Raw genomic sequence first — 23,690 nt, forward strand, 5'->3', positions numbered from 1 at the left:
CAGACATTATAAAGAATGTCAATAATATGTCAAGACTGATTGAGACAAATTTAAAACAGTCAAGAATTGGTCCAGACTAACCAAGACTCTTATAAGATGATACAGGAAGTGTCGGGGAATTTTTAGACACTGTCCATACTGTCAAGATATTTGTCAAAAAAATCAAGACCTTAATTAGACAAATTCATACTATGTCAAGAATTGCTAATAATCATTCAGACAAATAAAGAATGTCGAGTAAAAAATCATGCAAATTCAGACAAAACTGGTCTTTTCAGACTTATCGACTTTTGTATGGAGTATACATCAAAATTTGTAAAAGGATAAGTTAAATATATATAAAAACTAGTTTGAGATGGAGTATATTTATATTGATAACTTCTAAGAGTAATTATTATATAACGTCATACTATTGAATCAGGAAGGACAATATGTATCCTAACTTTTCTTGAGAAGATTTACCTCCATTTGTTACACATGCTGTCCAGTATTCTTCTAAAGAGCAGTCTACAGCTTTTAGTACAAACGTACCATTTCGAGGCATAATAACAGAGCAGGCAAATCTTTGATCGACATCAGGCTTGGGTTTGGATTTACCTACAAATTAAATGAATTTCAATAAATATGAACAAGCATAATTTGAATTGTTTACTGTCTTTTGAATGGATAAATATCTATAACACTTATCTATTCATTGCAAAATCGATATACCAAAATACTTCTAGTTGAGAATTATCTGCACAAACATTTGGTTTTGATAGCACTTTTAGTTTAGTGTTTTGCTTTCCATAATGACAACCGCTTTTACAGAACTCGGGACGAATATGATATTGAGTAAATACACACACATACACATACGCACACGCACCCACATATATAAATATATTAAAAAGCGAAAAAAATGCTGAAGAACGCAGAATAACTCAACTTGGAATTCCGAAACAAAAACCATAAAAAATCATAATTCCGGTGGTCAATACGCATTATCATTGCATCACCAATGTGTATAACGCCATCAAAACGAATTAACCCTTTCTAATGGAAAGCGAGAGGATGAGGAAAATATTTCCATCGAATTCTATAATAAATGGTAAGAGACAACAAATAAACTTAAAAAAGATTCCAAAAGAGCAATTCAATTGCAAATGTTTCCGTGAAAACATTTAAAAGTGGACATATAGACTAGAACGTTGTTTTTCCCGTTTAAATGGTTTTACACTAGTAATTTGGGGGCCCTTTATAACTTGTTATAGGTGTGAGCCAAGGCTCCGTGTTGAAGACCGTACATTGACCTATAATGGTTTACTTTTATAAATTGTTATTTGGATGGAAAGTTGTCTCATTGGCACCCGCACCAAATCTTCCTATATCTTTATTTTTATAAATAGTTCATGTCACTACACACATGACTGGCACATTCAGAAATTTATTTACTGTACAACATGCCCAACATGTAAAGGAAATAACATCGAACAAACTCGGAAACTAAGTACAATAAAACGTGTCCACAAACAACAAAGCAGCCATCCACACTTACAGCAAATACCACTTAGTGAACACCTAGACATATGTGCCAATTGAAAATTTAAAATGTTGCCGTTCTAAAAATGTCGCCGCGATGATGATGACGAATATAGAAAGGTTCTGGAGAAGCGCTTCATTGAGACATTTAAAGCAAACCTAAATGCGTAAAGGAAATACTACCCCGTGGTAACGTTACTGAGTTACATAAGTCCCGTGAAGGATGAAAACGTCATAACAATATAAATAATATTTCAGTATCTACTTACCTGATTTTTGTGTTTTCATGAATAAATATATATGTATGTATATAAAGGTAAGCATTTTTAATCATTGGTGAAAAATAAAGAACAGCTATGTATATACTACAGAAGTAGGCAAGTGTAAACAAATCACGTACCAATAATGTGCTGGTATACCGTATAATGAGATCTTTCTCCACATACATTATGGTTTGAACCTGCGCATTTGTACGTGCACTTTGACGAATTAACTTCGTCCAAATTGTAAAGAGAAAGTAGACAAAGACACCAGTTGTACTGCAATATAAGTATAATTAGTTACAGAATAAGCTCAACTACATAAATAACATAATAACACAACTGTGTGGTTATAAGGTGTTTATTAGTGCTAGCTGAATGAAAGGATGAATTTTGCAGTCGGTCATGTATCACAATGGTAAATAGTCAACATGGCATAATCTTATAACTATAAAATTTACATGATTTATGTGTAATGTGAAGAAGATACACTTAAAAAAAATGAGAAATGGTTGGCATGGTTAAAATTCCAAATTAAATCGAAAGGCTTCAAAACCATACACATTTAATATTGAGAGCTATCAATGCAACGGCACGACAACATTAAGAACAGGGACAATGAAACCGTAAATAATTGCAATATAAATTAAAAATTTCCAATGTCACGTTTAAGTAGATAGCAATAGCATTAAGTAAAAAAGAAAACACGCTACTTACTTTCATTGCAAAATATTTGTCCATTTTACATTTCTCTGAACAAAGTGTTGGTGTTAACCTTTTAATATCATAGACACCATTACTATTCATTGATCCAGAATTGATATGACATCCTTGAAATGAAAGAATACAGACATTATATATGAACAATTAAATTCACGAAACCGATATCTTAAAAAACGCATAACTAAGCATTGTTACTGTTGTTAATTTTTTTTTATATGATGAAACATGTGGTACAATAGTAGAGATGATTCCGTAAAGGAAAGTCACTCACCAAAGCTTTTACTTCTGGGCTCATTTATTATAAGACAATACAATGTTTACCATAAAGTAATCAAGTTTTTCATCAAATTGAGAATGGAATTCGTGAAAAGGAAAGACACCTGTTATATCTATTATGTATTAACTAAACTCGTATGTCACATGTAAGTATAACTTAAAGTCGTATGTCGATTGACGACGGACATATATGCGAGTGTCACTGGAAATTACATTTTAGACGGATACATTTCAATATCGTTTGAATTTCCATAGTTCGTTGGTGACAATGTAATGCTATTTTTCACTTTCAGAAGATAAGCCTTGTAATTTGTTAGTTTTGTTCATGATAAGTTTCCTAATTTATAATGTTTTCCTGATAATTTTCCTTGGTATTGATTTTCCTACTATTTTTCCGTAACAGTAACAACCCTTTTGTTTGTTTGTTAATTTGCAGTTAGTTGTCATTTTAATTTTTAAAAGTCAATAATGGAATCCTTGCAGGCACAAAGAAAATCTGCCATTTGTCTTTGCGATCGGTCGACAATATGCCATGTGTATTTCTTGAATGATACTTCTCTACAATATTACACACTTTGCAGAAGTATCTTATTCAGTAGTAACTAGATATCAATTTCCAATATGCTTAATTATGAGTTTTATGTAATCCTTATGTTCGATGTGCGGGATATCAGCCGTCAAAGTCGAATTTTATAAAAGGGGAATATGAGTAATTTTTGGTAGCAAAACATAACTACCAAAGCATCAACTGTTAGTCCAGCAAATGTTTTATAAATTTTAGGGATGATTTATTGTGATCAAATCAGGTTAATTTGGTGCACACTTATTTTTGTAAAATCATTGTTGTGGAAAGAAAAACTGGTATTTGCCCATAAAGAAACCAATCCGAATAACGATAACAATAAATACGGTTACATGTTATCATCTGTATGCAACAGTTACATTTAAGGTCTATCACGTCCAAAATATATGATAAATTAAAGTGTTCCTATCAAACTGTCAATGAAACGATTTCTAAGCGATGCAATTCTGTTTATTTTTTTTTTATTTTTAATATTGTGAAAAAATAAAACAATTAAAGTACCTGTTATCCAGTAGTTGTTAATTCTTATCATAGATTGCTTTTTACAAAACGTGAATAAATATTGAAATACCAAGGTTTATCTACCAAGACAATATATTGTCATTTTTGTCACATTAGCCAAAACCTTTTGTGAGTCTTCAATGCGTTTTAAACTTCAATCTTTATTTGTCCTTCTTACATTTTTATTGGAGCGTCACTAATGAGTCTGTTATCGACGAAAAGCGTTTTATAGTACTTACTTTTATCTATAATCATTTTTATTGTTGTTGTATGCCGTGTATTGAATATAACACTGTTATAAGCTGAACGTGGTTTATTGCTTTTTGAAAAATATATTCAATATTGTTATATCCCCTTTCATGTGTAGGTAACTCTGCAATACGGGTTTTGCTCATTATCAAAGTCGTAAAAAAGAGTGTTAAAGATTTAAAAGAAAGAAATACATATACGGATTTATCCAGCAATTAGATAGTTAGTATAACATCTAAAGCAGCACAATCTCATGTTTTAATTTCCCATTCATCCATAATATCACTTCTCATAAAAACAATAATAAGTTAAATGGAAACACATCTGTTACTCCGTATTATCATATGATTTTAGAAAACAACTAAAACGCCCAATAAATTCATGAAATTTAGACATGTTAGAAGAAAAATAAAACGACTGCAAATATTTGAAAATAATTCTGTATGTCAAAGAATCACAACCTCTGCACATATCGCTCAATATAAACGAATCTCAAACTCGAACAGTTATTTTTTGTGATTTGACCATGTACCAAAGATCTAAATCGTTATGTATTATAATCTAAAGTCTCCTCAAGTTACACAGTAACCCTTTTTCAAGCAGATAGTTTTGTTTAAAACCAGAACACTAAAGTAACGTTCATTGAAATCAGACGCAATCATTTCTTGCGTTTTATAAGTGTACATACAATAGACAATGTGGTTTAATCAGCTGTTGAATGACCTCTATCTTATATAAAGAACAATGATATTACCTTTCATACCTTATTACCCCCTTGCTTGTATTAGTACCTTTATGAACCATCCACTGTGAGTTTAAATAAATCCCACCAACCCAACCTCTGTATCCGCCGTCAGCTAAATAGGGTATACTGTCTTCAGAGGCTAAGCTACAGTAACTAAAGCTATCTAGCCAAGTCATTCTGATGAGAGTTATTGTCATGCCATGGCCTAAAATAGTAAAAATTGAAAAGTTACTACCTCAAACAAAATTTTCAATCAATGTTTGCCGTATGGTTAGAAACATATATTTAATGTAAATGTTACCATACATCAGATTTGTAACCGCCAATCATCGATTCGGAGGGCATGTGGACAGATACTGAGCAACTTGACTAAATTTGACTAAATTTCATACCCCATGCATATTACTTTTGGTTGATGAGGTCATCTTTTTAGATACGGATTATCTTTTTTTTTTTTTTTTTATCTTTTTACAAGTATTGACGTTTATATTGATAAGCAGTCTGAAATCATGTTGTTTGTGTTTTTAAATAAAACATATATTTTTCCTTTTTTTTTAGGTTTAACTGACGAAAGTAATAAATCAACAAACAAATTGAATTGTGGTGGTCAGCCTAATAACTAAGTCATAATATCTAACTCGAAACATGAGTACTAAATTGAAATACTTTCTCTAGGTAATTTCGAGGAATCCTGCACACTTTTGCAATACAAACATCCATTTTAAGAATCCTTCAGTTTTTTTGGTGAATCTTTGGTCAATAAAATTACAAAATTTATCAGCCATTTCTATCAGTACAGCTCTTTTAAAATTAAACAATTAATTATAAAGTTATGTTCAGTAAATTGGTTAGAATTCACTTCGGTGAATTCATCACACGCACTTTTATGGAATTTGTTTGTTCAGAGACCTCAGATCTGTTCAGGTTATGCCTTTTACATGTTCAAAGATAAAACATATTCATTTGTCTGTTACAACTAAAGAATAGACTGTTAAAAACATGTCATATTACTCAATTTCCAACTGAGATATATCTGGAAAATAACTTAAACTTATATTACGTTTGAAGACAACACGATGACCTATAATAAATATCGGGTAGATAATTGTTTCATTGGCAATCATGATCGTTGTATTTTTATTATTGTTCTTATGTTCAGGCAATATCCGTAATATTCGTTTAAGAATTGAACGAATTTACTTTCGATAATTAGTTAAATCACAAAAATACTGAACTCCGAGGAAATCCAAAACGGAAAATTCCTAGTCAAATGGCAACAATTTTCAACGACATAAGATATGTTTAATTTACCTGCTTTGACTTTCCAAGGTAAGAAGCACAAGAACAATAAAATCATCCAAATGAGTTTTGAATCCATTTAAAAATTCATAACATTTTGATATTAAAACAAATTTCCTGTTATTTAGTTGTTTAACTATAACAATCGTTTCCTGTCATTGATAATTTGTTGCAATACATAGTTTTATTCAATTCCAATCGACAATTTAAAACCAGTCAAACCATTTCGCAATTAGCTATGGAAATTTTCGTATTGATATAATGATTGTTTTAGAGAAAACATACTCAGAAAAAACCCATTTGGCGAATTTTTGAAAATTGTTTTGTGAAAAAATTAAACAATAAAAAAAACGTTTGATATGCTATGTTTACATCCTCATTTGAATCAATTTGTACTACAAACAACTCTCGGTCTCGAAATCTACAAATTCTCAATGTACAAGTCATGCATATATATCAATTTAAATATGAAAAACTATTATTAAAATCATTAGCTCTTTCATGGTTCTTTGCTAAGGTGACAGGGTAATGATTTTTGTGATATTGCAAAACCATCACGGTAGTAGCCTTTGTTTATTAAGATGTACCGTTGTATACATATTATGGCGTTAAACTAAAGTCATTGTTAATAGTCAGTTTGTTTTAATATAATAAACAGTAATGTTACTTTGGTATATGATCCTTTTGTAAATGCGTGCTTAGTATTGTGGTCGAATAAGAATAACAGAATATCAGAAAAATGCATTTTAAATAAATCTAATGATCACAAATATTAGGGTTGTATAGTGTATTGAAATTCCACTGGCGATTTATTTTCCTTTCTATTATATTCATAAAAGGAAAGTTAAGAAATACAATCTTAGTGTATAGCTGAATTTTGTCACCGAATGACCTTATATCTGTTCCGAATAACATTCTGAGGTAAAAAAAAACATTCACTTTTTAAATTGTGACTTTAAATCTTTTGCGTTGTGATCATAATGATGTCAAAGTTTACGAGAATCTGTTTCATTTTACGTAATGGCGGACAAATTTTTATACAAATGTAAATACGCCTTTTGTCCACAATGTTTCCTTGATAATATTGGTTGTTATTGTAAAGTTGTAATTGATATCATTTGTAGCTAGCAAAAATCCTGTTTTCATGGTAGAATCAAGAGTGTATCAAATTTGTTGTTTACAAATATACGCTTTTAAACAAATGTACATATATATTGTTGATATTGCACAATATTACTTTATTTTGCCCTATTCATTTCATTGCAGTTTCAAATCTTTGAAATACAAAATTGAAATGACAGTCATCAATATCAACAAACATTAACAAACGACGACGTGATTTCTATATCTGCAGATATCATATAAACACAACGACTGCAATTGTATTCCACATGGCATTTTTTTGAATTTTCGTACATGTTCTTGTGCTTTTAGTGAGACGGGTCTAGATCACTCATCTGCTGATATGGCACCTGCTGATTTTGCACCATTAACCTGCCAATTTTACCCCTATGTAGAACAACTAAAGTTGCTTCCCTTTGTACACTAACGGGTTGTAAATTAAAAATTAATGCCATGTTACTTTATTAATTAAGTTTAATAACAGCTAGCATTAGTTATGTAAGATTGCAGGAAAGTGTGATTTAAATGGTTTGTAAAATTTGAATTTACTTTTAAGAGTTTTGTCTTTTTTATAGTACATAAAATATTGATTTGGGAAACAATAAATTGTATTAATCTTGCAACGATAAAAAAAACTAAGTGAAATGAAAGTATTTAAACTAAAAGGAGGAAATGGGTTATATTTTTCTTAAAATTGTATTGTTTGGACACCACTAAAAGCAGTTTGCCACACACTTAATATAATGTTATCTATGATTTTATAACGAATGCAAAACGATGATTTGAGTAATTTACAAGATGTAAAAAGGGGGAGGATAGTCATTCTAAAATTTGACTTCGTTCACAGTGAACATGATTATCATGATAAATGTAGGATATCCTTACACTTTCAATGTAATCATGGTGTTGAAGTATTTTATAATTTGTATCAATACATACAACCATTATGCATTTTGTTCCCATATATTTTTTGTAGAGGAACCTTGATATCACTAGTGTTAATTTGCTTTATCTTTTTTTCTTGTGTTCCAAGATTTGCTTTTTTAATTAGTAATTTAATACTCATTTTTGCAATTATTCAACATAAACTGACTCTCAGTTTCGCTGTGGTGTTGTCCCAATACGGGTGGAGACAGGACGCTACGAGAGTCTTCCAATAGATAAAAGAACTTGTTTTGTTTGTGACGATATAAATGTCATTATGAAACGGAGGAGCATGTATTGACTGTATATCCGTTGTACGACGATCTTAGAGACGAACTATATATATATAAGATTTTAATCTTTGAAAACGAGAATTTTAGTCTATTGCCGAATTCCTTGAAACTTTCATTTATTTTAGCGAGTGAAAATAAAAATGTGATACAAAAATGTGTCAAAACCTGCAAACTTATTTTAGATCGTAGAAGACGAGTTTTTATAACCTATAAATGATGTAAATATGTTTTAATATTTTTAAACTTTTATTTCATAATAGCTTTTTGGAAATTTGTAAACACTATAGTTCCTTTTTAATCCGTCTTTCATAATTCTTTTTAGAATGGCAGTAATGATTTAAAGGTTTCCTTTTATAATGCGAATTCTGTATACTATATTATTGATGGTGAGACGTTAAATTAAATTATTACTGTATTGTTGTATTGTAAAAACCCACAACACTAGCAGAAGAAATATATTTAATTTACCCTGATACAGTAATATTAAATTAATTGATTGTGGTTTGTTTTACGTTCAGCATCAAATATTTCATCCATGCTCATGATGATATCAACTCAATAATCATTAATACAACCGGAAGGTCTTTAATCGAAATCAATGTCGACAAATTTAAAATTACACTGGAAAATGAGGATATATTTGATAGAGACATTGAAATTTAGCCTTGCAACAGCCCACCTCCAGACCCTGCAAGGAGAAGTTCTTCCAAGGGCTATTAACGTACAGAGAGCCTGACACTTTATCTCATCATGAGACAAAGGATGCAAAATCTCCTTTCTGACTAGACGTGGCTGCGTATTTATTCATCCAAAGAACGCCCAACATTCTCCGTGACTTTACTGTCGGTTCAAAGACAAAAGTGATCATATTTCTGCAGTTCCTGAGTCACTTTTGGGGTTTAACACAAATATAATCATTCTTTAAAATATTAAAAGGGGTCTTACGGGACTTTGCTCTTATTTCAAAATAAATTCAAATACCAATACAAATACTTTATTGGCACAAAGACAATTACAATAATTGGCAAAGGCCCATATTTCAGTACATCAAACAACATACTAGTAATTAAATATGTTATAGTTTTAAAAGAAGCCAAATTCACATTTCTATATAATAGATATGTATGTAGATAAGAACTTGTCACTTTCAGGACTTTTAAAGAATAACTATTAATGCAGCTTTTAATATTAAGCTGATTTTCACAACAACGTGTGGGAAGTATATTTAATATAATAGTTTTAAAGTTTATTCTATAGTTAAATTATTTTTTTTCACATTTCAGTAAAAAGTGATTTTCATCTTCTACCTTACCCGATTTACATACATCACAAACTCGTTCATCGGTGGGTAAACCTAAATGTCGCCCTTTTCGATAGCAAGATTGTGTGCACTTAACCTTATTTTACACAGAGATGACATTTCTAATTTATTACTTAGAACATCAACATAAGAACTACGCTGACTTGAATTATGAAATTGTTGATAAAGTTTTAGTTTGGATGAATCGTGCATTTTTGATGATTGATCCTGTGTGCACTGATCAATTAATCGTTGTTTAATACTTGTTAAACATTTTTTGATATAGACAACTTCCCCCCAGGTAGGTTTGAAAATCCTAGATTGTTTAAAATAGAATACAATTATTTGTGCACGGGTTCTGTTTTTTCAGTTGCCAGAAAAAATTGGATACAAGTGTGTTTTCAGACCTTTCATTTTACATGTTCACTGGACACTGTAATTGGGGTCAATACTTTAATTTGGCATTAAAATTAGAAAGATCATACCATAGTTAACATGTTTACTAGGTTTCAAGTTGATTGGACTTCAACTTCATCAAAAACTACCTTGACCAAAAACTTTAACCTGAACTTCACACTATCTTTTTCTTTGTTCAGTGGACCATGAAATTGGGGTCAATACTTTAATTTGACATTAAAATTAGAAAGATCATATCATAGGAAACATGTGTACTAAGTTTCAAATTGATTGGACTTCAACTTCATCAAAAACTACCTCGACCAAAAACTTTAACCTGAAGCGGGACGAACGAACGAACGAACGAACGAACGAACGGACGAACGAACGAACGAACGAACGGACGAACGAAAGAACGGACGAACGGAGACACAGACCAGAAAACACAATGCCCCTCTACTATCGTAGGTGGGGCATAAAACACTCAATAAATAAAATGAGATTTTTTTTACCACAACGGTAGCGTGCAAAGTTCGGCTCTACAATAAAGCAGCATTAATTGCTTTGCAATGAACATCTAGAATTTCTTTTATGATTTCATATGGATTTTTCCAAAATCGAATTGTCTCCCGAATTATCAAATACACCACAAATCTCACTACAATACAGCAATATCGGACTTACTAATGAATCAAATAATTTTTCTTAAAGTTTACAAGGATTACCCAATCAAATTGTTTGCTTAATCTTAAAACATGCTTTACTAGCTTTTTCCATTATTTTAAACATATTTATTTATAGTGGATTGGAAACTCCCTTTCCACTTTGCAGGTGCGAGTGCTGCCTTGTAGCGGCATTAGCCTACTCTTTTTCCATAAGTTAGGATACCGCTAAATTTAAGTTGCATTACACTTAACATTATTCCCAAGTAACAATATCAAATTGGGATAAAAGATGACACTATGATGAATATTTTGTAAAATTATACTAAATTCTTTCGGTATTTTTTTGTGAAAGATGAACCATATATTATATAAAGTGTCTCTTTTGGCCCTTTCTTTACTTCTAACCTCATCGGCTGATATGACTTCCTATAAACAATTCTGAAAGTGTCTCTATTGATCCTTTTTTTATTTATAACATCACCTGTGATATGACCCCTTCATATAGACACCATAGAAAGTGTCCCTGTGGACCCTTCCTTTACTTATAACATCATCTTTTCATATGATCCCTTCGTGAAGACACCAAAGACAGTGTTTCTATTGACCCTTTATTTACTTAAAACATCACCTGCTGACATGATCCCTTCCTAAAGACACCATAGAAAGTGTCTCTTTTGATCCTTTCTTTACCTATAACATCACCTGCTAATATGACCCCTTCCTATAGACACCATAGAAAGTGTCTCTTTTATCCTTTTTTTACTTATAACATCACCTGCTGATATGATCCCTTCATATAGACATCATAGAAAGTGTCTCTTTTGATCCTTTCTTTACGTATAACATCACCTGCTAATATGACCCCTTCATATAGACACCATAGAAAGTGATTATATTGATCCTTTCTTTACTTATAATATCACCTGCTGATATGACCCCTTCATATAGACGCCATAGAAAGTGTCTCTTTTGATCATTTCTTTACTTATAACATCACTGATATGACCCTTTCATATAGACAGCATAGAAAGTGTCTTTATTGATCCTTTCTTTACTTAAAACATCACCTGCTGACATGATCCCTTCCTAAAGACACCATAGAAAGTGTCTCTTTTGATCCTTTCTTTACCTATAACATCACCTGCTGATATGACCCCTTCCTATAGACACCATAGAAAGTGATTATATTGATCCTTTCTTTACTTATAATATCACCTGCTGATATGACCCCTTCATATAGACACCAAAGAAAGTGTCTCTTTTGATCCTTTCTTTACTTATAACATCACCTGCTGATATGACCCCTTCCTATAGATATCATAGAAAGTGTGTCTATTTATCCTTTCTTTACTTATAACATCACCCGCTGATATGACTCATTCATATAGACACCATAGAAAGTGTCTCTTTTGATCCTTTCTTTACTTATAACATCACCTGCTGATATGACCCCTTCCTATATATATCATAGAAAGTGTCTCTATTTATCATTTCTTTACTTATAACATCACCTGCTGATATGACCCCTTCATATAGACATCATAGAAAGTGTCTCTATTGATCCTTTCTTTACTTATAACATCACCTGCTGATATGACCCCTTCATATAGACATCATAGAAAGTGTCTCTATTGATCCTTTCTTTACTTATAACATCACCTGCTGATATGACCCCTTCATATAGACATCATAGAAAGTGTCTCTATTGATCCTTTCTTTACTTTTAACATCACCTGCTGACATGATCCCTTCCTAAAAACACCATAGAAAGTGTCTCTATTGGTCCTTTCTTTACTTATAACATCACCTGCTGATATGACTTCTTCAAATAGACACCATAGAAAGTGTCTCCTTTGATCCTTTCTTTACTTATAACACCACCTGCTGATATGACCCCTTCATAAAGACACCATAGAAAGTGTCTGTATTGATCCTTTCTTTACTTATATCATCACCTGCTGAAATAACAACTTACTATAGACACTTCAAAAAGTGTCTCTATTGATCCTTTCTTTACTTATAACATCACCTGCTGATATGACCTGTTCATATAGACATCATAAAAAGTGTCTCTATTGGTCCTTTCTTTACTTATTACATCACCTTTTGATATGACCCCTTCATATAGACACCATAGAAAGTGTCTCTATTGGTCCTTTCTTTACTTATAACATCACCTGCGGATATGACCCCTTCATATAGACACCATAGAAAGTGTCTCTTTTGATCCTTTCTTTACTTATAACATCACCTGCTGATATGACCCCTTCCTATAGATATCATAGAAAGTGTCCCTGTTGACTTTTTCTTTACTTATAACATCACCTGCTGATATGATGCCTTCATATAGAAACCAAAGAAAGTGTCTCTTTTGATCCTTTCTTTACTTATTACATCACCTGCTGATATGACCCTTTCATATAGACACCATAGAAAGTGTCTCTTTTTACCCTTTTTTAATATAACATCACCTGCTGATATGACCCCTCGATATAGACGGCATAGAAAGTGTCTCTTTTGATCATTTCTTTACTTATAACATCACTGATATGACCCTTTCATATAGACAGCATAGAAAGTGTCTTTATTGATCCTTTCTTTACTTAAAACATCACCTGCTGACATGATCCCTTCCTAAAGACACCATAGAAAGTGTCTCTTTTGATCATTTCTTTACCTATAACATCACCTGATGATATGACCCCTTCCTATAGACACCATAGAAAGTGTCTCTTTTTATCCTTTTTTTACCTATAACATCACCTGCTGATATGACCCCTTCATATAGACATCATAGAACGTGTCTCTTTTGATCCTTTCTTTACGTATAACACCACCTGCTGATATGACCCCTTCATATAGACACCATAGAAAGTGATTCTATTGATCCTTTCTTTACTTGTAACATCACCTGCTGATATGACCCCTTCATATAGACACCATAGAAAGTGTAATTTTTTTATCCTTTTTTTACTTATAACATCACCTGCTGATATGACCCCTTCATATAGACATCATAGAAAGTGTCTCTATTGGTCCTTTCTTTACTTATAACATAACCTGCTGATATGACCCCTCGATAAAGACATCATAGAAAGTGTCTCTATTGATCCTTCCTTTACTTATTACATCGCCTGCTGATATGACCCCTTCATATAGACACCATAGAAAGTGTCTCTTTTGATCCTTTCTTTACTTATAGCATCACCTGCCAGATATGATCCCATCATATAGACACCATAGAAAGTGTCTCTTTTGATCATTTCTTTACTTATAACATCACCTGCTGATATGACCCCTTCCTATAGATATCATAGAAAGTCTCCCTGTTGACTTTTTCTTTACTTATAACATCACCTGCTGATATGACCCCTTTATATAGACACCATAGAAAGTGTCTCTTTTGATATTTTCTTTACTTATAACATCACCTGCTGATATGACCCCTTTATATAGACACCATAGAAAGTGTCTGTTTTGATCCTTTCTTTACTTATAACATCACCTGCTGATTTGACCCCTTTATATAGACACCATAGAAAGTGTCTCTTTTGATCCTTTCTTTACTTATAAAATCACCTGCTGATATGACCCCTTTATATAGACACCATAGAGAGTGTCTCTATTGATCCTTTCTTAACTTATAACATCACTTGCTGATATGACCACTCCATATAGACATCATAAAAAGTGTCTCTTTTGATCCTTTCTTTACTTAGAACATCACCTGCTGATATGACCCCTCGATAAAGACATCATAGAAAGTGTCTCTTTTGATCCTTTCTTTACTTATAACATCACCTGCTGATATGACCCCTTCCTATAGATATCATAGAAAGTGTCCCTGTTGACTTTTTCTTTACATATTACATCACCTGCTGATATGACCCCTTCATATAGACACCATAGAAAGTGTCTCTTTCGATCTTTTCTTTACATATAACATCACCTGCTGATATGACCCCTTCATAAACATACCATAGAGAGTGTTGCAGTTTGATGTTATAAGTAAAGAAAGGATCAAAAGAGACACTTTCTATGGTGTCTCTATAAAGGGGTCATATCAGCAGGTGATGTTATAAGTAAAGAAAGGATCAAAAGAGACACTTTCTATGGTGTTTTTATGAAGGGTTCATATGATCAGGTGATGTTAAAGGTAAAGAAAAAGTCAACAGGGACACTCATATGAGATCTTTAGGAAGGGGTCATATCAGCAGGTGATGTTATAAGTAAAGAAAGGATCAATAGAAACACTTTCTATGATGTCTTTATCGAAGGGTCATATCAGCAGGTGATGTTATAAGTAAAGAAAGGATCGAAAGAGACATTTTCTATGGTGTCTATATGAAGGGGTCATATCAGCAGGTGATGTGATAAGTAAAGAAAAAGTCAACAGGGACACTTTCTATGATATCTATAGGAAGGGGTCATATCAGCAGGTGATGTTATAAGTAAAGAAAGGATCAATAGAAACACTTTCTATGATGTCTTTATCGAAGGGTCATATCAGCAGGTGATGTTATAAGTAAAGAAAAAGTCAACAGGGACACTCATATGAGATCTTTAGGAAGGGGTCATATCAGCAGGTGATGTTATAAGTAAAGAAAGGATCAATAGAGACACTTTCTATGATGTCTTTATCGAGGGGTCATATCAGCAGGTGATGTTATAAGTAAAGAAAGGATCGAAAGAGACACTTTCTATGGTGTCTATATGAAGGGGTCATATCAGCAGGTGATGTGATAAGTAAAGAAAAAGTCAACAGGGACACTTTCTATGATATCTATAGGAAGGGGTCATATCAGCAGGTGATGTTATAAGTAAAAAAAGGTTTAAAAGAGACGCTTTCTATGGTGTCTATATAAAGGGGTCATATCAGCAGGTGATGTTATAAGAAAAGAAAGAGTCAACAGGGACACTTTCTATGATATCTATAGGAAGGGGTCATATCAGCAGGTGATGTTATAAGTAAAAAAAGGTTTAAAAGAGACACTTTATATGATGTATATATGAAGGGGTCATATCAGCAGGTGATGTTATAAGTAAAGAAAGGATCAAAAGAGACACTTTCTATGATATCTATATGAAGGGGTCATATCAGCAGGTGATTTTATAAGTAAAAAAAGGTTTAAAAGAGACACTTTCTATGATGTATATATGAAGGGGTCATATCAGCAGGTGATGTTATAAGTAAAGAAAGGATGAAAAGAGACACTTTCTATGATGTCTTTATCGAAGGGTCATATCAGCAGGTGATGTTATAAGTAAAGAAAGGATCAAAAGAGACACTTTCTATGATATCTATATGAAGGGATCATATCAGCAGGTGATGTTTTCAGGAAAGAAAGGATAAAAAAATACACTTTCTATGGTGTTTATATGAAGGAGTCATATCAGCAGGTGATGTTATAAACAAAGAAAGGATCAAAAGAGACACTTTCTATGGTGTTTTTATGAAGGGGTCATATCAGCAGGTGATGTTATAAGTAAAGAAAGGATCAAAAGAGACACTTTCTATGGTGTCTATATAAAGGGGTCATATCAGCAGGTGATGTTATAAGTAAAGAAAGGATGAAAAGAGACACTTTCTATGATGTCTTTATCGAAGGGTCATATCAGCAGGTGATGTTATAAGTAAAGAAAAGATCGAAAGAAACACTTTCTATGGTGTCTTTATGAAGGGGTCATATCAGCAGGTGATGTTATAAGTAAAGAAAGAGTCAACAGAGACACTTTCTATGATATTTATAGGAAGGGGTCATATCAGCAGATGATGTTATAAGTAAAGAAAGGATCAAAAGAGACACTTTTTATGGTGTCTACAGGAGAGTGTATAATCAGGAGGTTGTGTTATAAATACAGGAAGGATCAATAGAGACACTTTATGTGTGCCTTGGTGGAGTAATCCTAACAGCAAGTGATAAAATGATTGAAGAAATAGTCGATAGAGACACTTTATCCTGCAATCAATTCAGCCTTCTTTTGAACAAATAACAGGTATACAAATTATTTTTTGCTTTATTAGTACATGTACAAATAAAGCCTCCTGTTACCCCTCTTCCATGGTGAGCAGGGAGTAATTGTAATTTTTCTTTTTCTGAATCATTTCATTTTGGGTGTTCTCATTGCGGTCCCCGTTTAAACTGTCGATCTCTTTGAAACATTAGAGATATGATTTACTTTCGACAACGAAAGTTTCGAGTGTTGGGTTTAAATCTCAGGATAAAAACAATATATGTACATTGTCGGAAAATAAAAAGTGTATTTGACGTACTCGCTGCGAAACAGGAGAAAAGCTCTGCGGACCCTCGCTTTTCGACCTGTTCCTAAAGCTTATATAAATAAATTTTATATTTTCCGACTATGTACATATATTGTATATAATCATGGTGTCTATAGGAAGGGATCATATCAGCAGGTGTTATTATAAGTAAGGAAAGAATAGACTCTATATCCAGTTATTGGAGAAAAAAAATAATTGATATTCATCTCAAATGATGTACAGTGTACTCATATCTTTCACAATATTGAAATATACAGCAATTTTCCACCAATTTATTTAAATAGCTATATACATGTATACAATATAGCGGGTTATTTTCGCGGGTGTGAATTTTCGCTTATTTACGCGGATAGAACAAAATCGCCAAAATAAATTCCGCCCTTAAAAGTGTACATGCCAAGGTATTGATAAAAGTTTTGAATCCGCCAAAATATTTCGTACACCTTATTTATGGAAATCGCGAAATTTTACATCCGTGAAAATAACCCGCTATACGGTATGTTGCTTTGGGGAGGAACCAAAAATATATTTACAAAATTTCAAATGCAGTATTTTTCAGGAGGACATCTGTCATAAATTCGGTAAAAGGACAACAAGCATTCCTAAAAGCGGGTTAAACGCACGTCATTACCATATACATGTAACTTTGTAGGTTTAACTGCACGAGTTCTCGTTTAACGTTTAAATATAAATTATAATCTATGTAGACTTTTCATTTCTGTGTCATTTGGTCTCTTGTGGACAGTTGTCTTATTAGCAATCATATCGCTTCTTTTTCATATATCTGTTGCACAATCACGTAGCTTCTTTGATAACAGCCAAAAAATCTACAAAATCTAAATCTAAACCGATGGAAACAAGTATGATTATTTTGTATTCGATTACATACATGGTGCTTATCATAGTGGTCAGCGATGAGCACCTGTTACAGTTGTCTGCTAATGAAGACATTAGTAATTACTTCTATGACATCTTTATTACATCTGTGTCTTGATATGTATAATATTGGACATTATATTGCATTTTATTTACATTTGATTGCTTTATTATTGAGAAACTTAACAGATTAACCCTCAGTGAAGTTAACGTTGTCCCATCGTGTTAAGACAATATATTACGCTTATTCGCCAATAGTTTTCACTCTAATAAAATAACTGTTTATAAAACGTCTATATCCAATCCATACATCAGGGTGAAAAATTAAATAATAGTCCATGCGCGTATTATTTTTTAAATATGATGTTAGTAAAACAATAAAGAAGTCTGCCCGTTTATTCATACAAAACGATTTTGTAAAGAAATAGAAAAAGTCCAAAATAGATGAGACACCAACTGATAATCTATTCAGTATATTTTTTTTTAAATTAATTTCTCAACCAGACATGTCAAACACTATTTGAGATGTAAGTCAAAGAATGACAAAAATAAAAATGAATAGATAATATTAAATTCTATGCTTTATACAGCACTATCCCATTTAAAAAAAAAGACATATACGAATTTTCCAATTATTGTTCACCCTCGTAAACATAAAGAATTCAGTTTTTATATTTCTATAGCTGGTTAAAATGGCGTTCCGGCTAAATGTAAATCAAAGAAGGACTATCTCGCTCCTAACCGTTTTTTTTAGCAGTCCGACAAGATAGAAAAACAAACTCCAAACTAAATGCAATATAACATGCAAACAATAACAATATATATAAGCACAAGCAATTAAAGGATTAAGAAGATTAATAGATGCCAAATTAGAAATAACCGTAGATTAAAAGAGTAATAAGTGTCCGACACGTATTTGTAAATAATAGTCAAAACTGTCACAGAGAATAAATAATAAACTAAATAGAGTAGATGCATTTAAGACCTTCGTCCAAGATTATGACACATAATCCGTGTAAAACGCTTTTGCCTAAATTTACGACAATGTCTAGAATAATAAAATAAATGCAAAATCTAAATATACACGGACAATTGAATTAATAAAATGTTGTTTAAAAACTTATTTCACACGTCTGCACAGTCCAAATAGTCCGGTCATACATGTATTTCTACGGAAACTTGCGATTTGTGTAAATGTTTTGGTTTAAAAAAAAAAAAAAAATATTAATTTTGACACAATGAAAGTATCGTACGTAATGCCCGCGTCACACTGTCCCGATTTTTATATACGATGGACACCCGAATGGGAAAATTGTAAGTTCGTACGAAGTTGGTCCCGATTTCGTTAAAATACCAAAAAGTGACCGAAGCAAGTACGATGAACAACGAAGTCTATACGATGGTGCCGAAATTATATACGATAGCGAAAGATGGACATACGACGGTTAACGCTTCAAATCTCAGCCGAAGCCTACACGATGGATCACAAAGGCTACACGATAGATAACGAAGGCTTCACGATGGATTACGATGATGGCGCGATGACCATACGATGTATAAAAGATAACATACGTGTATGTACATAACACAAGTATACAAACGATCTAAAAATGCGTTCTACCTGTTTTGAACTTTTTTATGATACGAACAGAATTTCGACAACATATCGTTTCTGTACAAGTCTGCCGTGCATGGCGGGAAATCGATCTGTTTGTCTAATTCTAATTAAACTTAGTTTATTATCCCCTCGCCTACTACATGTAAGTTGCGTGTAGATAAAATTGTTATGGACACTCTAGAACCAAAATGCTCAAAACTTGGTATGGTGTTTCTCGTTAAGAATATCTTAAGCGCTATTGACTTTAAAGTTCAAAAGTGGCAGTTGTAATACAAGGCAATATCACCTTGTGGACATTCTAAAACCAATATGCTTTAAACAAAATTAACCACATTTGGTATATTGTACCTCCTTGTAATGATCTGACATTTTTTTACGTTCAAAGCCAAAGGTCAAGGTCATGCAGATGGACTTGATTTTTTCCTCCTTGAAATAGCATAATACATAGGAAATTGGTTGCTAATTTTTTTCCTGCTGGTTCTAAAGACAATATTAAAGGTATTTCCAGTACTAAATATTTTGGTTGATTTCTAAAAAAAAAGTTTATGTATCAAATATGCATATTCAATTTACCATTTTCTGCATGTGTCATATACAAATATAGTGTCCATATTTGTCCCCAAAATGTTACATACGATGCCACGCTTGGCCATGCCTTGTTTGAACTGTAAAATATGTGCCCTAGTCTGAATAATCACCCATAATTATGTCTATGTTTACTGATCTATCTTAAAGGTAAGGTAATGGGTTCGTTGATTCCTTATATTCAAAAAGAGCTCTTTCCAGGAGAGTATCATAATATTAATATAGACAACAGGAAGGATGTGGGGAAAGCAACAAATGCGGCAAAATATGACATATAGAAAACAAAATGGTTATGGAGTAAACATTCGCGTGACAACAACTCAGACGATACATACAAAATCAGAGTAATGAAGAAAAGGTTGGTTTCCCTTTATACGTGTATCTGCAGTGTTTATGTACGAGGCGCGTTTATGACTGATTTTCATTTTGTTACTTGATATGAAAAATTGACAAAAATTAATAGTTGACTTGTAAAAGTAAATCCTGAGCCTGTAATAGCTGCTCTTCTTGTTCCATTTGAATTAATACATGTAATAGAAACAACGCTGTCGCCTTTCTTGTTCTCATAGAATCATATGATATGAGCTCCATGTTTTGTGAACGTCTTTTTTAACTGTCGTATTCGACTGATCAGTGCATATCGCGCATGGGACTTTAATATATTTTAGCGCGAAAATTAACTTACATTTAGCTGGATTTATTACCGCCGTAGTTGCGTCTTGTCGCCTTCGTACTTTTATTCGATGGCAACACGACGGGATTACGAGGTCTTCACGAAGTCGTGTTGCCATCGAAAGACCTTCGGGTAGCTTCGTGATTCATTCGTGTAGACATCGTAATGTCAAAACTGCCCGATGGAAACGATGGAAACACGAATGCAATACGATGTTCAAAGATGCATTTCCGGTGACATAACGATGGTGAGGATGGTGATACGAACTCAATACGAACCCTCAACATCGGACGCACCTTCGGGGATTTTTTAACATGTTAAAAAATCTAGAACCCTTCCCGAAGTTGTCCCCGAAAGCTAGAAAAAGTGGCCGATGGTTCTAGGATGGTTAAAGATGGCACTACGAATAGCCCAATCTGGATACGACCAGTCCCGATTTTGAAAATTTCCATAATCGTGTTGCCATCTGCGTAAAAATCGGGAAAGTGTGACGCGGGCATTACAAAGTCCGCAAATCTACAGATATGATATAATAGATTACATTAACGATCAATAAAAATAGATCAATTTTACTGAATGAAAACATGGATAATAACTGCAAATTTGAGATTGTTGACATTTTTTTAATTAACTGATTTAGCAGTTGTAAAATTTAAGCATTGTCTGTATTATACACTGATTATAACATAAAATTGATTGATGCAGGCTATACTTTATTGTAATTTTGAACTGGGTAGGCATTATATTCGTGATTCTTTTGATCGAGCGATAGCGAGGCTAAAATAACACGAATATATGTTGTTTATTCTTTAGTTTTCTATGTTGTGTCAAGTGTAGTTTTGTTTGTCTGTTTGTCTTTTTCATTTTTAGCTATGGCGTTGTCAGTTTATTTTCGATTTATGAGTTTGACTGTCCCTTTGGTATCTTTCGTCCCTCTTTTTTTTTAATAATGCCTACCCATGTTATAACTACAATAAAGTATAGCTTGCATCAATTATTTCGATCTGTAAAAGTGTAAAAGCGTTCGTGTAGGCTCTTCCATGAACCTCCCTTTTTTTGTTTGTAAAGAAGCAAACGGCTGGCACTCTGATTTTTTAGAGGGAGGAGTTAGAACAGCCAGCATGAACGGTTGTAGTATCTAGGCAGTCAAATATGTAAATTCCGGAATGCAACACATTACGGTCATAATAAATGAATAAGTACCATCATGTGCACCATTTAAGAGTTTGAAAGTGTTTAAAAGTTAAGGAAATAAATTAAGTGCTTGATAATTTGATAAATTCATTATTCTGAAGAGATCAATATACGCATGTGCAAACAAATTTTATTGGATTTAGAGCATGGGTTTGTTCACAAAGTGTAAGAAGCACGTCATATTAGAATATACAATGTAGTATGAAGTTATATTACTAATGCCTGTTTATCGAAGCAGTCTTATGACAATGATATATCCGAAGGCCATCGTAGAACACATCAAACGTGTCGCAACCTAGAATATATCACAGGAATTTTCCTAAGTGGGAACACCAAAGGGACCGAAATTTAAATTACCAGGAATTATAACACTTAAATATCCCGATTTTACGCAAAAACGTTATGTCCAACGTTTCATTTTGTGTGCAAAAAATCAGAGTTCCGTTTTTTCCTATGGTATTAGTGTTTTCTCCGATCATCGTAAAACTTAACAAGAATATTGCTATTGTTATAGATATTCGCGTGTTAAAGCAAAATCAATATCACTGAAACCATTATCCGAAAAAAGTTATTTTTGTAAACGGTCTGAAAAATGTCCAAGCATAACAAGGTTATAAATAACAAGGTCGATACCTCTGCTGGTGGACTATCAGTCCCCGAGGGTATCATCAGCTCAGTAGTTCTATTAGTACTAATTGAAAGCAATCGTGTAACGCAAAGATTTGTTGTATATATATTTCTAACGACACAACATTTTCATATTCTTATTTTATGTTCTAAAAAAGTATTTCTTGGAGTATCCATTAAAAAAATGAAATTATAACAAGCGATAGGGAATGTTATTTTGCACTTGATAATGTCCGCGTTTTTTTCATGTTTAATAGATCGGTTAAAATCCCAACACGAAATTAACGTAATGCCGGGAAATCTAGGCGACATCAATACACTGGAATGCCAACACGGTTATCCAATGTAAAAATTATAACAACACGTTATAAATGTATTTGCCTCCAAGCGCATTTTATTAACTCAACGGGGCTCTTCGGGCCCAATGGGCCCAATGTGAGCTTATTTCATTATACTTTGCACCTGTCGTCGTAAACTATTAAAAAATCATTTCCTCTGAAACTACTATAGGCCAAATACTTTCAAACTTTAACTAAAATGTTCCATATGGTATCTTTTTTATAAAGTTTATCCGAAGTTTTGATCCATCGACAAACATGCATGCCGCAATGGCTAAAAATAGAACATAAGGTGAAATGCAGTTTTTGGCTTGCATCTAAAAAAATAAAGCGTTAATAGCAAATCTGACAAGGGTAGAATTGTTAAATTTGTCAAGATCTATCAGCCCATAAATTTTCAGACGAATCGAACAACCCTGTAATAAAGTATTGCTGTTCTTTGTTGTTTTCTTGGCTATTATTATAGATATATGTTAACTGTAAACAGCAATACTGTTCAGCAAAGTAAAATCTACAAAAAAGTTAAATGACCAATATTTTCAAATGACCCCTTAAGGACTTATTTTCCTTTAAAGACAAGTTTACAAAATGTGTTCATCAGGTTTGCTAACATTTAAAAAACTTCTGCTCTGAAACTAT

General features: G+C 32.7%; 1 protein-coding gene across 1 annotated transcript; it reads right to left on the reverse strand.

Moving 5' to 3' along the window:
* Positions 1-409: 409 nt before the first annotated feature.
* On the reverse strand, positions 410-5,643 carry LOC134684803 (uncharacterized). The gene is made up of 5 exons (XM_063544114.1): positions 5,628-5,643; positions 4,905-5,063; positions 2,499-2,611; positions 1,922-2,060; positions 410-597 (listed from the first exon to the last, which is right to left on the reverse strand). The coding sequence occupies exons 1-5, from the start codon at positions 5,641-5,643 to the stop codon at positions 410-412; spliced, it is 615 nt and encodes a 204-aa protein (XP_063400184.1).
* Between the last annotated feature and the right edge of the window lie 18,047 nt (positions 5,644-23,690).

The sequence above is a fragment of the Mytilus trossulus genome, chromosome 9 (assembly GCF_036588685.1).
Source record: "Mytilus trossulus isolate FHL-02 chromosome 9, PNRI_Mtr1.1.1.hap1, whole genome shotgun sequence".
NCBI lineage: Eukaryota > Metazoa > Mollusca > Bivalvia > Mytilida > Mytilidae > Mytilus > Mytilus trossulus.

Bases quoted from the DNA above. Each gene is read 5' to 3' on its own strand.
- LOC134684803 (XM_063544114.1), bottom strand. The intron at 2,612-4,904 runs GTACTAATACAA...TTTCATTTCAAG, and splicing joins ACAGTGGATGGTTCATAAAG to GATGTCATATCAATTCTGGA. The intron at 598-1,921 runs GTACGTGATTTG...TTTAATTTGTAG, and splicing joins GGTATACCAGCACATTATTG to GTAAATCCAAACCCAAGCCT.